General features: G+C 34.2%; 3 protein-coding genes across 4 annotated transcripts in view; all 3 read left to right on the plus strand.

The window, feature by feature from the left end:
* The window catches only part of LOC134841652 (ovochymase-like), a 31,747-nt gene extending 21,396 nt beyond the window's left edge, over positions 1–10,351 (plus strand). Inside the window, exons 7-10 of the mRNA XM_063857686.1 lie at positions 8,384–8,487; positions 8,868–9,115; positions 9,466–9,586; positions 10,026–10,351. Of these exons, the coding sequence (XP_063713756.1) occupies positions 8,384–8,487; positions 8,868–9,115; positions 9,466–9,586; positions 10,026–10,351 (799 nt within the window). The remainder of the gene's footprint in view (positions 1–8,383; positions 8,488–8,867; positions 9,116–9,465; positions 9,587–10,025) is intronic.
* The window catches only part of LOC134841404 (endothelial differentiation-related factor 1 homolog), a 176,569-nt gene that overhangs the window by 37,013 nt on the left and 125,966 nt on the right, over positions 1–13,590 (plus strand). The gene's annotated exons all lie outside the window — the stretch shown is intronic.
* Positions 1–13,590, plus strand: part of LOC134841401 (piwi-like protein 1) — a 48,231-nt gene that overhangs the window by 19,392 nt on the left and 15,249 nt on the right. The gene's annotated exons all lie outside the window — the stretch shown is intronic.

A 13,590-nucleotide genomic window follows, 5' to 3' on the forward strand; every position in this document is an offset into this window, starting at 1 on the left:
GCCAGACAATGATGATCAGAGCCAACATAAAAAAACCCTATCAGTGGCTATCAATATTCGTATTGTGGTGAGGCTTTCAAGAATAATTTTTCAGGCATTTTGAGATGATTAAGGTACGCAATATTTCTATCAAAGCGTAGTATAAACTGCGAACTGATTCGTCTGATAAATCATTCCAATCAGTTTGCTTATAAGTTTTTTCTTTTGAGACCAAAAAAACTGCAATTGTTGAAATGAAATAATAGTGGCCACATAATATTTCGAAATTTTTAATTGTTATTATAACATGGCACAAACAAAACTGATTTCGTTAAAAAAGCTTACTCAACCATCAAAAAAATGAAAAACTCGAGAAATTAGATCTGAATTAATTATTTTTAATTTCTACTTTAAGAAAATTATGAAGTGTACCATTTTGAGATATCCAGTTTTGGTTGACTGACTGAACATAAAAAAATTCTAAGGGCAGGAAATATATTAGTTTTTAGGGGGAGCGCGCGCCGAAAAACCAAACTTTTTTATCAAAAATTTCCAAAAAGTCGAAAAACGCCTTTTTGGGCTCTTTTCAAAAATTCGCTTTTGGCGCAGAATGTTTGGCCAAAATAAGGTCTTTATAGTGATTTGGGAGAGCTCAGAAAATCAGTTTGGCCAGTTTAAAAAAGATCGACAACATTTTTAAAATATTTTTTTGAAAGTCCACTCCTCCTCGAGAAAAATTTAAATCAGCCCCTGATAACACCACACACAAAAAACGACACTAATTTGCAGTAAAAAAAAATTGAATGTGACTTTTAAGAATATTGTCCTAATATTCTATGCTACTCGCACAGCAACCGACTAGCGTTGTTATTGTTTACAAATGAACTAAGCTATTTTCCTACCTATAAGAAAAACAGAAAGTACTGTTGTTGAAAAAAGAAAAAAAAACTGATCACCTGCCCAGCATATCATTTATGCCGACGAATTTTGAATCAACAGCAAAGCCTAATTTTAGTTTCAAAAATTTTATTTTGACTTGTGAGCAGTTATTACATGACTTTATGCACTTGACTTGCTCAAAGATTTCATTGGTGGCTAAATTTTTCTTCAATTTTATCGTTATTTTTAAGCAAACTGATTGCACTAGAAACGAAAAAACATGAAAAACAAAAAAAAAATTCAACAATAACAAGAACAGCCATAAAAAGAACAGCTTCCTTCTAAGCTGCTTTGTGCTGATTTTATAAATTCTTTGGCTTCAATAACCTGAATATTCAGGAAAATAGAGAGGATTCAAAAAAAACCTGTTTTCTTGCTAACTCGATCGAAACTAAGCACTTTCCGGGACGAGGTGCTCACTTTATGTTTCGAGTACGGTCAGAACATACCGAATTTTGGTCGAGGTAGTCGAAATATACCAATTTTATGTCGAGATAGTCGTAACATAAAATGAGCGCCCTGACCTGGGTTATTCTGGGCGCTGGTGATAGGTAAACAAGACGAAAATATAATAACACGAAATGACATTAAGACGACTAAGTCTTATTTTCCAGACACCCTGGGCTAGCTTTGTTGTAGGCACTGGAATTGGATGCTCATTCTAAATTAAAATTTAGGCACAATGAGTATGCACTGCTCGCTCGGTCCTAGCGAAAGCAGCTATCGTTTTATTAAGTGTTAAATCTAGTGTAACAACTCACTGTATAAAACCGTTTCGAGCCACTAGTGCAAAGTTTTGGGACTTAGGCGCAAAATCTTTGCTAACACAGTCAGTTGAGACCGAAAACTGCTCAAAAGGTTAGATATCACACCGCAGCTTTATTTGTTAATCCAGAAAATCAGAAGAAAACAAATGTTTCAGCGAAGTATGCATTAATTGGAAAAACGGGTGCTTAAAATTGTCGTGCACATTCGCGCTGTAATTAACGTGAACAGATACAATATTCAATCAAATTATGTGAGCGTTCCAAAGAGCTTTCAAACGTATTGCATCGTGTCTATCGCTTAAGTTAAGATCAAATGTACCTAATCAAAAAACATTTTGGTACTATGTTCAAAATTGGTATCAAACAGTTTAAATCATTTTTGGATCTGGATATAATTTTTGTCGTTCTTTTTTCTTTTGATTCGCAGGTTAGTTTGAATATAAAATAGAGAGTTTGCATAAAAAGGACGTAAGGATGAAATATTTTACGTTTTGAAAACTCTTTATTCTTGTCAGAAAATGGCCAAAAAATTTAATATTGCAGCCAGGCGCGGATTGGGGGGGGGGGGGGGGGGGGAATGGACGTTTTTTCTCAGGTCCCCCTTTTGTACTATTTTGAGATATCCATTTTTGGCTGACCGACCCTAAAAATTTGAAGTTTTTTGGCGCCAATATGTTTTTATTTTAAGGGGAGAGCGCGCGCCGAAAAAACGCAATTTTTTGGTCAAAGTTTTTCAAGAAGTGCCAAAAAGCGCCTTTACTGGCCTGTTTTTTTTTAATTTGGCCAAACAGAGTCTTTTATGTGCATTGAAAGAGCTCGGCTCTTTTTCCTTCGAATAACCCCCCTTTTCGTATAAGCATCGATTTCATGGTGTAACGAAAGGTTTTTGCAAGGTTGAGTATGAAGACCAAATATGTTTGCCATGGCTTAATTAGTCTGTATGCCAAATTTATAACAATCCGACAACCGAACAGAAAAATTACCCTAAAAAATTTGCAGGTAGGGGAAAAGGAAAAAGAACCAAGAGCTCAGAAAATCAATTTGGACGACCTAAAAAAAGGTCGACACATTTTTTGTAAATCCGCCTCCTCCCCCCTCGAGCAAATCCTAGATCCGCCCCTGATTGCAGCACTTTATAAAATTTCTACCCGCTTTTTTACCATAATGGGTGATGTACTTGCCATAGAGCTTAGCTTGATGGATCAATTTGAGAGACCACATTTTCGAATGCACGAGGGCTGTAGGTATGAGGGCTGTAATGGAATTTTTGAAAAGTCAAAAATTGATTCAAATTAAGTGTCTTGATACTTAGATAACCAGTCAGCGAAATATCCCTTCCATGTCTGATTCAAAATTAAACCACACAATCAAGCTGACTGTTCGGAATTATAAAGACAAACATACCGGAAAACATTCTCCTCTTTCAATGCAAAAATTGGACGGCGAAGACCGAATTGTTGGTAAGTTGAATAGATCTTTCACTTGATTTGATTACTCAATAGAATGAATCACTGATTTTCGGGTATCTCGTTGAAGGTGCATTCTAAGGAAAGTGTTTTCTTTAGTGTTCTACGGCAAAAAGGACCTATAAAGTTTTAGATATCTCCGGTTGCTATTCAAAACACTCCGGCGAAATTTGGATTATTATACAAGTGCAGTCAGGGGAGGATCTAGGATTTTGTCGAGGGAGCGGATTTTCAAAAAAAAACTTCAAAATTTTGTCGACCTTTTTTTAGGTTGACTAAATTGATTTTCTGAGCTCACGCAAATCTCTATTATGACCCTATTTGGACCAAAATTTCTGCGCGTTGGCGAGTTTTTGAAAAAATTTTCTTTGACAAATCACGTTTTGCAGCGCATTCAAAATTAGAATATATTGTCGCCAAAGTCACCTTTAGAAAAAATTTAGTGTCGGTCAGCCAAAAATGCATGTCTTAAAATATTACCAAAAGAAAGACCCTTTATGTTGGCAGGGGGTGGAATCCCTGAGGAGAAGGCGTCTCCCCCTGAATCCGCCCCTGAATGCAGTCCCTCATTTTGATTTTTAAATGATCTGTAAGCTCGTTTGCACACCAAACGAGTTGTAAATTCTTTCGAGCGTTTGATTGCAATCTCTGCGTTTAGGAGGAAAATCGGTGAAAGTGAGAGACTATCCATTCTATGTACAAGTAGATGTGGAAGGAAAGTAAGTCACACACTTAAACATGATCGTTTCGTTCATATGAAAAAATTACGATCTTCTTCTTGTGAGCCATTTGAAAAACCTATTTCTTGTACAATACTTTTGTTTTCGGAAATAAAGCAGAAAAAATTAAAATGAGCAGTTTTTGAAACAATGGAAGAACTGTAAATGCAAAAAAAAATAACGAGACCAAGCTCGCTTAATGCAGCGTAAACCTCGACTTTTTTCTTCTACGAAAAAGTGCGCAGGAATACAGAGCAGTTCAAATTTTTTGTTTTTGACTCTCGAAAAACTGTAAAACTTCATGTACCGGGTTGAGTTGGTCGAATTATGTATCGACCGTAAAGGTCGAACGATGTTGAATTATCGACCCAAGTTCGACCCAAATTAAGGTCGACCAAAGACGATACATAGGCCGACCAACATCGATACATGAGTCAACCACGGTCATTACATGAGTCAACAACGGTCGATACATGAGTCGACCAGGGTATCGATTCTTGAGTCGACCAGGATCGTTACATGAGTCGACTCAAGAATCGATACCATGGCCGACTCTTGTATCGACCGTTGTTGACTCATGTAGTGACCGTGGTCGACTCAGGACCGGACAGTTTTTGATTTTCTTGTACTGATGCGGGATGAAATCTAAAAGTAATTTCAAAAATCTAAAAGCTATTGCTCTATTAAAATATGTAATTTGTAATTTTGGATTTTTCCGAGAGTCATAACTTTTTGAACAAACTTTAGGGCGTAGCATCTTATGCACGGAGGCTTCCCACAACATGTTGCCTCGATTAAACCCATGATATCAGATTGAGTTTTTTTCAAAAAGAATCGAAAAGTTTCAAACGGACAAGAAATTAAAATACTGATTTTTCTCAAAGCCGCAACTTTTTGGACGTGAGCACTTACGCAAGGGAGCTTCGCAAAAAATATAAAAGTTTGTTTTTCCAATGGCTTAGATTGGTTTTAAAACAATTGCGCAAAGCCGCTCTCACAGATGAGGTTCCACAAAACGTTCTATCAATTGAGATCAAAATCTCAGATTTGGGAGGGTGGTTTTCGAGAGAAAAGTAAAAAAAATTCAAAACATGGTCAAAAGTCGAAAGTTTGACTTTTCCGAGGGTCAAAAAAATTTGCGTACAAAATTTTTAGCGTAACTGTTTATGCAACTGTTTCTAATTACTTTGAAGTGGAAACAGTTACCTCCTGATTTGAGCCCAATTGCAAACATATAGGCGTAAAATATGAATCGATTTCAAGCTATCTTTTCAAAGTCATCTTGGAAGTTTCTCCAATTACTTTCCTCGGCATTGGTTTGTTGTAGTATATTACGTAATAAAGTTTAGGATTTTCAATAATCGAAAACGAACCAACTGTAATTTATGTTTGTTGTTGCTGTTAAGCTTTTCTACTTATTTTCAATTTAGAAAAAAAATAGAGATGTCTCGGAGACATATTTATCGAACGAAAGTTTCTATCTCAAAATGGACTGTATACACATGAACAATCAAATTTTTTTGAGATCTTTAAACAATCGTTTCAATTAGAGTTGTCCTAAAAGATGTTTTCAATCGATTTTTGAAAAACTAAATTTGGCCAGAGCAGTGTTCTAACAATTTTCAAAGCAACCTGAATTTCGTTCGAAGCTGGAAACTTTTTATTTGCTACGAAACTGGTAGACTTAACAATTAAATACCCCGTAATTAAGCCATCCTTAGACGATGATATAGAAAAACTACCAGAGAACGGACTTGCATATGTAGCCCACATTTTAGGAAATGGTTTTTTTAGTTTTAATGAAAAATTTGTATTCATAAAGATTAAAAGCACAGCGGCCAGACCTTGATCACTCTAATGTTTGAAAAGAGTGCGTTTAATTTTTTTGAAAGAAAAATTGTTAACGTAGAAGATACACTTTTTGGTTGCTCGGATGTTGAAGGGAGGAGTTCGAGTTCCGATGGGTTTTCAAACCTTTTTAGAATCAATTTTTTGAATTTTGAAACAAATGTTTAGGATTGATCAAGCAGATCAATTGATATTGTTATCTGTCTAATCAAGTCACATCAAGATACATAATAAAATTTTTGCAAAAGCCTAGAATAATTACAACAAAATTATATCTCATTACGAAAACACCATGGAGATCGGCAGCCTGTTTCAGGCGCGTCTAATCCTTTATGACTTTCGTTCGTTTCTATTTCATATAATTAATCAATAAATGATTAACTGAATCAATTGGTGCAAGAAAGAAAAGCAAAAACGAAATTAAAGAAATGATCCTTATACCAGCACTTGACAGCAAATACCTATTTAACGTATATCTTGCTCAAAAATGAGTTTCATCAGTTGGTAGTTTCTAAGAATGAAGGAAGTCAATAAAAAAACTTTGTTTATATTTGTTTTTAGCCTGAGTCAATGTTACAATATCTGCATAGTAATTTACAGCAAAGTTTAAAATCTTTCTACGTCTAACAGTTATTAACTTTTCGGTTTCCCATTGTGTGCACAGGTTTTGGCCTAGCCACAATTTTCCTAATTAAAGTTTTATTCACTTTTTCACTGCTTACAGCTTCCTGAAATAATGTCGACATAAACTCTTCTTCAAAAATGTACATAAAAATTTTATTTATTCATATACATGCAACTCCGTGACGTACGTAGTTTTGTCATAAATCTTCTATGTTGTCATTACCTGTCTTGAAGCAAAAAAAATTCCGAAGCGGTTTCTTTTCGTTTCAACTGTTTCTAATTTGACCTGTTGACGCATAAGCCAAAACTCCTCGCTTTAAAATGGGGTTCACATAAGCTTTTTTGCTCTTAATAATTGTAATATATCTAAAACTTCTCATCCTGTAATACATACCACAAAACTACGATGTGTTAGTTTCACGTTTCAAAACTGATCATTGAATGAAAGCTTGGTATGAAAACGAACTAATAAGTAACGGAGAAATGGTTTCTTTTCGGTGGCTTTTTGATGTTTACAGTTTTTTTTACCGTTGCTCTTTTTAAACAGTACAGTTTTTTTATTTGATCTTCATTTAAAGTCAGTTTGTTTTGTTTATAACCAACAGGTAATTTGTAGGTGTTTACTGGTCAATTCAATGCTTTTAGCTGTTGTTTTTACGACAATGTTATCTGCATAAAATCTTAGGTAATTTTCACAATTTCCTTTCACTTGAATATCATTTATATAAAAGATAAAGAGAAGCGAGCCTAATATAGATTCTTAGAGTTTTCACTTTCTTTGTTTTGAGATAGTTTGACTTGAGTGACACGTTTTGTTGTCGATTTTTTTAAATCGGATTTAAGACTGTCCATACCAGGTCTAAGCCCATTTGAGTTTCAATTTTCCATCAAATTGTATCGAATTTTTTTTAAAGACCAAAAAAAACACACTGTGTCATCGTAGTCTGATAATTCCAGCGTGACACACTTTTTCTCTAATACTCACCGTTCAAAATTGTTTTTATCTGAATCCAAACTGGCAGTTTTGTACAATTTGTTATTGCTAAATGACCCGCTCAAAGTTTTTACCTTTGAAAACCGGTTTGTAATTTAATGGGACCGGCTCATTGTTTTTATAGAGAGTTTAAGTTCTGTATAAAATTAGTCAAGACTGAATTCGAAATCGAATTGACTTTTTAAATGTAAAAGTGATCAAGTCGATACTTTTTTAAACTAAACATGGTTTTTAACACCTTGAATAATTTTGATAGTTTAATTTCAGTTACGTCTGTCGAAATAACTTGCTCTCCAACTTTTAATTCTTTTGATGTATTGAATTTACTTGTCAATTTTTTATATGAAAATTAGCAAAAAAAAGTCGCTATTTTTACTTACGTTTTTTAGCTTCAAATTTAGATCTAGCCTCGGTGGTTCTAGTTTTTTTTTCACTTTTTAACCTGTGATTTCTTGATGCTGCATTTTTTTCTTCATTGTCAACACAGTGCTTCAAGGTTCTCCTAGTTGACTTTCTGTCGGACGAAAATGATTCAAGGCTAATTCTGAGCAATTCGCATAACAATAAAGCAAGTTAATTTCAACTTAATTCGTCAAATTTAGTTTCAACATCAAATAAACTTTCACACAGTGATTTGTTAAGTTCTTCCAAAATTGTTTCAGTTTCAAGTTTGTACCACGTTCGATCTTCGAAAATATGTGGTTCCTTTTCACAGATTTGGGATGTTGCAATTAAAATTTACCCCTTGTGATCAGTTACTGATATTTTGATTATGGTTACTTTTTTAAATACTATTGTTGCTATATCTTTTTTATCTATACACGTTTTTATAGTTACCATATCTTTTTTAAAATATCTATACACGTTTTACTAGTCCTATGCTCATCAAGTGTCATGAGCGTCGGAGTTTTCACGGCACTGGGAGAAAGTCCTTTCATTTATATTAGTAAATTGTTTGTTGTTTTTTTTTACATCTATAAACTAGTTTGAAAAATTCTACTACACTTTTTCTTTGTTATATGTATGACTAAGATTGTTTGTTGTCAGCAACTGTGGAGGCACCCTGATAGGAGTTGATTCTATAGTGAGTGCGGCACACTGTGCTTGGAACGAGGGCTGGCTGGACGCATCCAAACTACAAGTGTACTCAGGTCCACAACAATCGTTTTTGGCCACCTGTACCGTCACAGGCAGATGAGGGTCTAGTTCTTCTAAAGGGAAATTTGCCAGCCCCTTGAAAAGTCTGCCAAATGCTATTTTTTGGCCTTTTAATGGTTTTCCTTAAAATTTTGGAGAGGTTCCACCAAAAAGCTGTTTTGAGGATTATTTTATAGATTTTTCCCGCATGGAGGTTTTTTGGCGGATTTTTGGCGCTGACTAGTCGGCTAAAATTGTCTGTCCTTAAAAGGTTTTCGAACATTCTATTATTTTCAGACAAAATTTATTTTAGAAGCAACTGATATCAAATCGATAACATAAAACATGGTTAAAATTCGTGTTGGCTCGTATGCATTTTCATACCTCGCACCAGGTGATGGCACACCCAACCACAACGACGAAAAAGTGTCTACACAATTCCACACAGTTCAATATTACACCTACTTTAAAGAATACGATGGACAAGTGATTAACGGCTATGACGTCATAATCATCAAACTTAGAGACCCTGTGTTGTTCGATGAGTTCAGAAAACCTCTGTTGGTTTGCGATGAGACTCCAAATGGGAAGCAGAAGGCTATGAAAGCTGTAGGGTTGGGTTACACGAACTCAACGGGACGGGTTCGGCCAACAAACCTACAGGTGAATTTCGAAACCTGATTTTCTCATTCTTTCCAGAATCTTAATTTTCTAACATCGCTATTTTTTTATGACTCCCCTTTCTAAGAATACTTCAAATGGTCTTGATTGTTTCAGCCAATACGTATCATTCATTATTGTCTTGTCCAGGGGGCTCATATGGGTTTTTTTTGAAGGTGGTTTTCGCCGATCATGTTATAGTCTCAAATACATGGCTAATTGTTATGGCTTATGATCTTGGCCATCATTTGATTATGCAGCATCTGTTTTAAATACTGAAACAAAACCTTAATTTTGGGTACTTACACTACTATAGTCTCTTCGTGTCTCAGATGACTCAGCTGTATGAGGTGGCTCCTTCAGTTTGTGTGTCAAAGTACGAGAAGAATACTGCACCCAAAGGCAGTTTCATCTGCCACAATGACAACTCCGGAATCAGAGACACTTGTAATGGTAAGCGTAAGATCTAAAGTGGTATTTCGTGGAAAAAACTTTGTACAGAAAGTTACAGACACTTTTACAAACAGCAGCATAAAGTTGTAAATTTAAGCGCTAGCTAAATTTGAAGCTCAAACTTAAGATCGTTTTCACTCTAAATTGAATATCGATCGTTGCCTCTAAATTAATTGGAGCGCAAATCAGCGTTTCTTACTTGTCACTTAGAGTTAAAAAGCTCGTATTTCGCTACTTTCCATCGCGGATAAATTGTCTAAATCATGATCTATAATTTTTTTTCAAATAGTAAAAAGATAAACGTTTATAGACAATCTTCTATAGACACTCTTTTATAGACACTGACAATAAAACTCAATTTTTATAATGTATTTGGGTAAATTCACCGCGATTCATTAAAATAACCTTACATTTACATATTTTTGTGTTCGTCGCACAGGTGACAGCGGAGGTCCTGTCTTTCTGATGAAGTCTAAAAACTCAGACCAGTTCGACTGTCTCTATGGCGCTGTCAGCTACGGGGCATCCAATGTCAACTGTGGCGACAAACACATGCCCACTGTCGCTTCCCGACTCTCCTTCTACCACCCGAAGCTCCTAATGCGAAGTGATATAATTTACAATTCCGTAATCTACGATCAAAGAGGGGAGAGGGAGGAAATACGGCATAATCAGAATAAACAAGCGGATGCTCCTCGGCTGCTGAAATTGGAAAACACCTCAACCATCTGGATTTTGGTGGTTATCGGAGCTTTTCTTTTGTGAAATATACCACGGAAAAAACAAAGATGCACTGCAATGAGTTAAAATTCTCATAATTTGGTAGCCGGCTTTTTGATATAGAAGAAGAGTTTGGACTAACGCTTGATAAAACTAATAAAAAAAGAGGAAAGATAGCCAACAAAAGCAGCCAACCAATAGTCAAAAAAATTGATCTCGGTCTTTCAAATCAGTATCCCTAAAAACAAATGTGATATTTCGATAAATTAGTGGCTAAAAAATTTACATATTTAAAAAATAGATTGTCGTAAGATTTTTCTGTAAAAAAGCGTAAAATTTGCCGCGTCTGGGTGTTTATATTTTGTTGTTGTTGATGGATTTGCCTAGATGAATATACAATAAAAAGTGGTTATTTAATTCAGAGCCATAACTAGAACAATTTCATGAAACAGCAGAATTCAACTAAAAATATTTTTTGGAAAATTGGTGTAATTAAATAAATTTTAAAAAACTCATTTTTTAATGCGCTAAGAATAAAAAATACAAAGATTTTAATCAAATCTATAAATTCCGAGAGACGTGGTCTTGCCCGATATGAGGTTTCATCCCGCACTGAAGTTTCTCTGATAATTATCAATTATCTGTCAATTTCACGGTTTTGTTATCTATTATCTGTCGATAATTATCTATCATCTGTCAGACATTATTCTTTTAATAATCAATTATGAGGTGATTTTGTGGTCGTAGAGTAAAATAATAGATTAATGGTGAAAAAAATCCATAAAAAGCCTTCACTTTTACGTTGATTAAATTGGAATTATAATAGATTAGAGTAAAATAATTTCAATATAAATTGGCCTATCAACTATTTTGTTAGATTATCTTATTTCTTAAAACAGTAATCTGTTTAACTGAAACTATGCTGAAACCGACTCAAAATCGCCAAAAAAATCAAGTTTTTGAAAAAAAAAATTAAATAACAAAAAAGTCTATAAATTACTGCATCGTATGGTAAATTTACTGCCATAAATTTTTTGTTTGTAAGTGTACAAACAAAAAATTACAGAATTACATAAAAGTACTTATAAAGTTCAAAATATGCACATCATGAATTTTATTCAAGTTTCTCTGGTAGAATTTAAGAAGAGGAAATGCTGAACAAATTGCGTAGATTCCACACATGTAACACTTTTTCGTAACTTTCTGGGAACCATTCGCCAATACTGTTTTGTTAGAAAAGAAGATTTTGGCCGTTTTTGGCACAAAGAATCAGCAAAGTAGTAAGTTTAATCCATTCGAGGTATCATGAAGCAGTGTTCTTCTCTATTTTTGCTTGGAGCTGAGTTAAGAACTACACAAGAGTATTTTGTTAGTTGAGGTACTTTTATCAGAGGGGTAAAATCCCATGTACTTTAACCTGAGCTCAGGAATTATTTCAATAACTTGTACAACTGAAAAATTATCCATCATTGCAATTATTCGCTGATTTAAATCTAAAAATAAAGAAATTGACAGTTTGATAGTGCAATTTAGGATAAAGAGTTAGAATAATGACTTACGTGCATTTAAGTATTGAATCAACAAAGTCCCATATACAAGTCATATAGTATACTAATTCTACGCTTGGATTTCTTTTTTCCATTTCCCAAATGTTTTCGAACTGTTATTGCTCATTTATCTTTTGCAAATGTTTTGATTTTTTTTGTCCAATGACAACTTCTCTAATTTCTGAGGCTGCAAATTTAAATAAGTCTGCTTCGATTTTTTTGCAGCTGGTACTATTTATTTATTGATAAAGGGTTTTGTAGTTATCCCAAAAGTTTGTGCAAGAGCACCAAAACTTCTTCCACGCTCTCTTGCATGTCCACGAAAAATAGGAAGATTTGTTGGAGTTTGAGAAACTATTTTGTATGAAGTACAAATCAAAAATTATTATCCCAAATCTTGCGAAACAAAAGAAGAACTCGTATAATTCCTACGGACACAAAAGAAATATTTTCGCCTGCAGTATCCCTTAGTTCTAATTTTTGCTGTGGACAAAATTGTTCATTATTTTTTTAAATTGTAGAACCTTGAAGGATCAATAACTCATGTACTGTCCTGTAGATATAACGTCTCCATTTTTTTACATTGGAAATGAAACGAATACAACGCAGTAAAGGAGTTTTTTAACTATTTTATATACTATAATGTCACTATAAATAATTAGGGAATGTATTTTTATAATGCCGTAAGAATACTGAAGATAATGTGGACCTTTTTCTTTCAATATAACCTCTCTCTGTTTATTCTAAATCACAACCAAAAAAATGGCTCAAATCAGCACTTTGAATTATAAACACTGATTGATCCTCAGGTAGGTGAATGGCTATTTTTCGTGTAATATTATTTACTGATTTATGAATTCCGTTATAATCAATTTTTTGTGCACCTATAAATTTTTCAACAGTGTCATTCATGGCTAAAACTGTATCAACAAAATTTAGATACAATCCGGTTTCAATATGCATCGGTTCATTTTATTCCTCAGAATTTTCTCACACATCTATGAAAATAAACATTTCCTCAGTAATGTTTTGGTACAATGAAGGGTACGATGATTCTGAAATAAAAAACGCCCATTCTCGTTTGATGAGAAATCGTTCCGTTAAATTGATTGTAGCAAATTTAAGATCAATAATCGGATAAATATTAAAAGAAGCTTCAAAAACTTGCTCAGGAGTAAAGGAACCCATGAAACCTGTTCGATAAAAATTTAATTTTAAAAATGACTTACCTTTAATCTGAACCTTTTCTCAGCTCTTTTTTTGTGAACATGAACATAGCAAAATGGCCCTTCGTAGTCTTTCTCCCAAGGCTGTCATTTCCGTTACTTGCTCCAAGACGAATTGGAAATCTTTTCTACTGACAAACTTTCTCCATTAGGTTCTAGATAATGCAAAAAGTTCTGCTATTTCCACGCTTGGATTACTTTTTTCCACCTCCCAATTGTTTCGAACTGTTTTTGCTCATAGATTTTTGCAAGAGTTTTGATTTTTTTTGTCCAATGACAACATCTCTAATTTCTGGAGCTGCAATTTCAAATAAACCTGCCCCTTTTTTTGCAGCTGGTACTATTTATCTGTTAATAAAGGGTTATCCCAAAAGTTTGTGCAAGAGCACCAATACTTCTTCCACGCTCTCTTGCATGTCCACGAAAAATAGGAAGATTAGCTGAACTTTGACAAACTTTTTTTTCTGAAGTATAAATCGAAAAATAATATCGGAAATTTTGCGAAACAAAA

The sequence above is a fragment of the Symsagittifera roscoffensis genome, chromosome 3 (genome assembly GCF_963678635.1).
Source record: "Symsagittifera roscoffensis chromosome 3, txSymRosc1.1, whole genome shotgun sequence".
Classification (NCBI taxonomy): Eukaryota; Metazoa; Xenacoelomorpha; order Acoela; family Convolutidae; genus Symsagittifera; species Symsagittifera roscoffensis.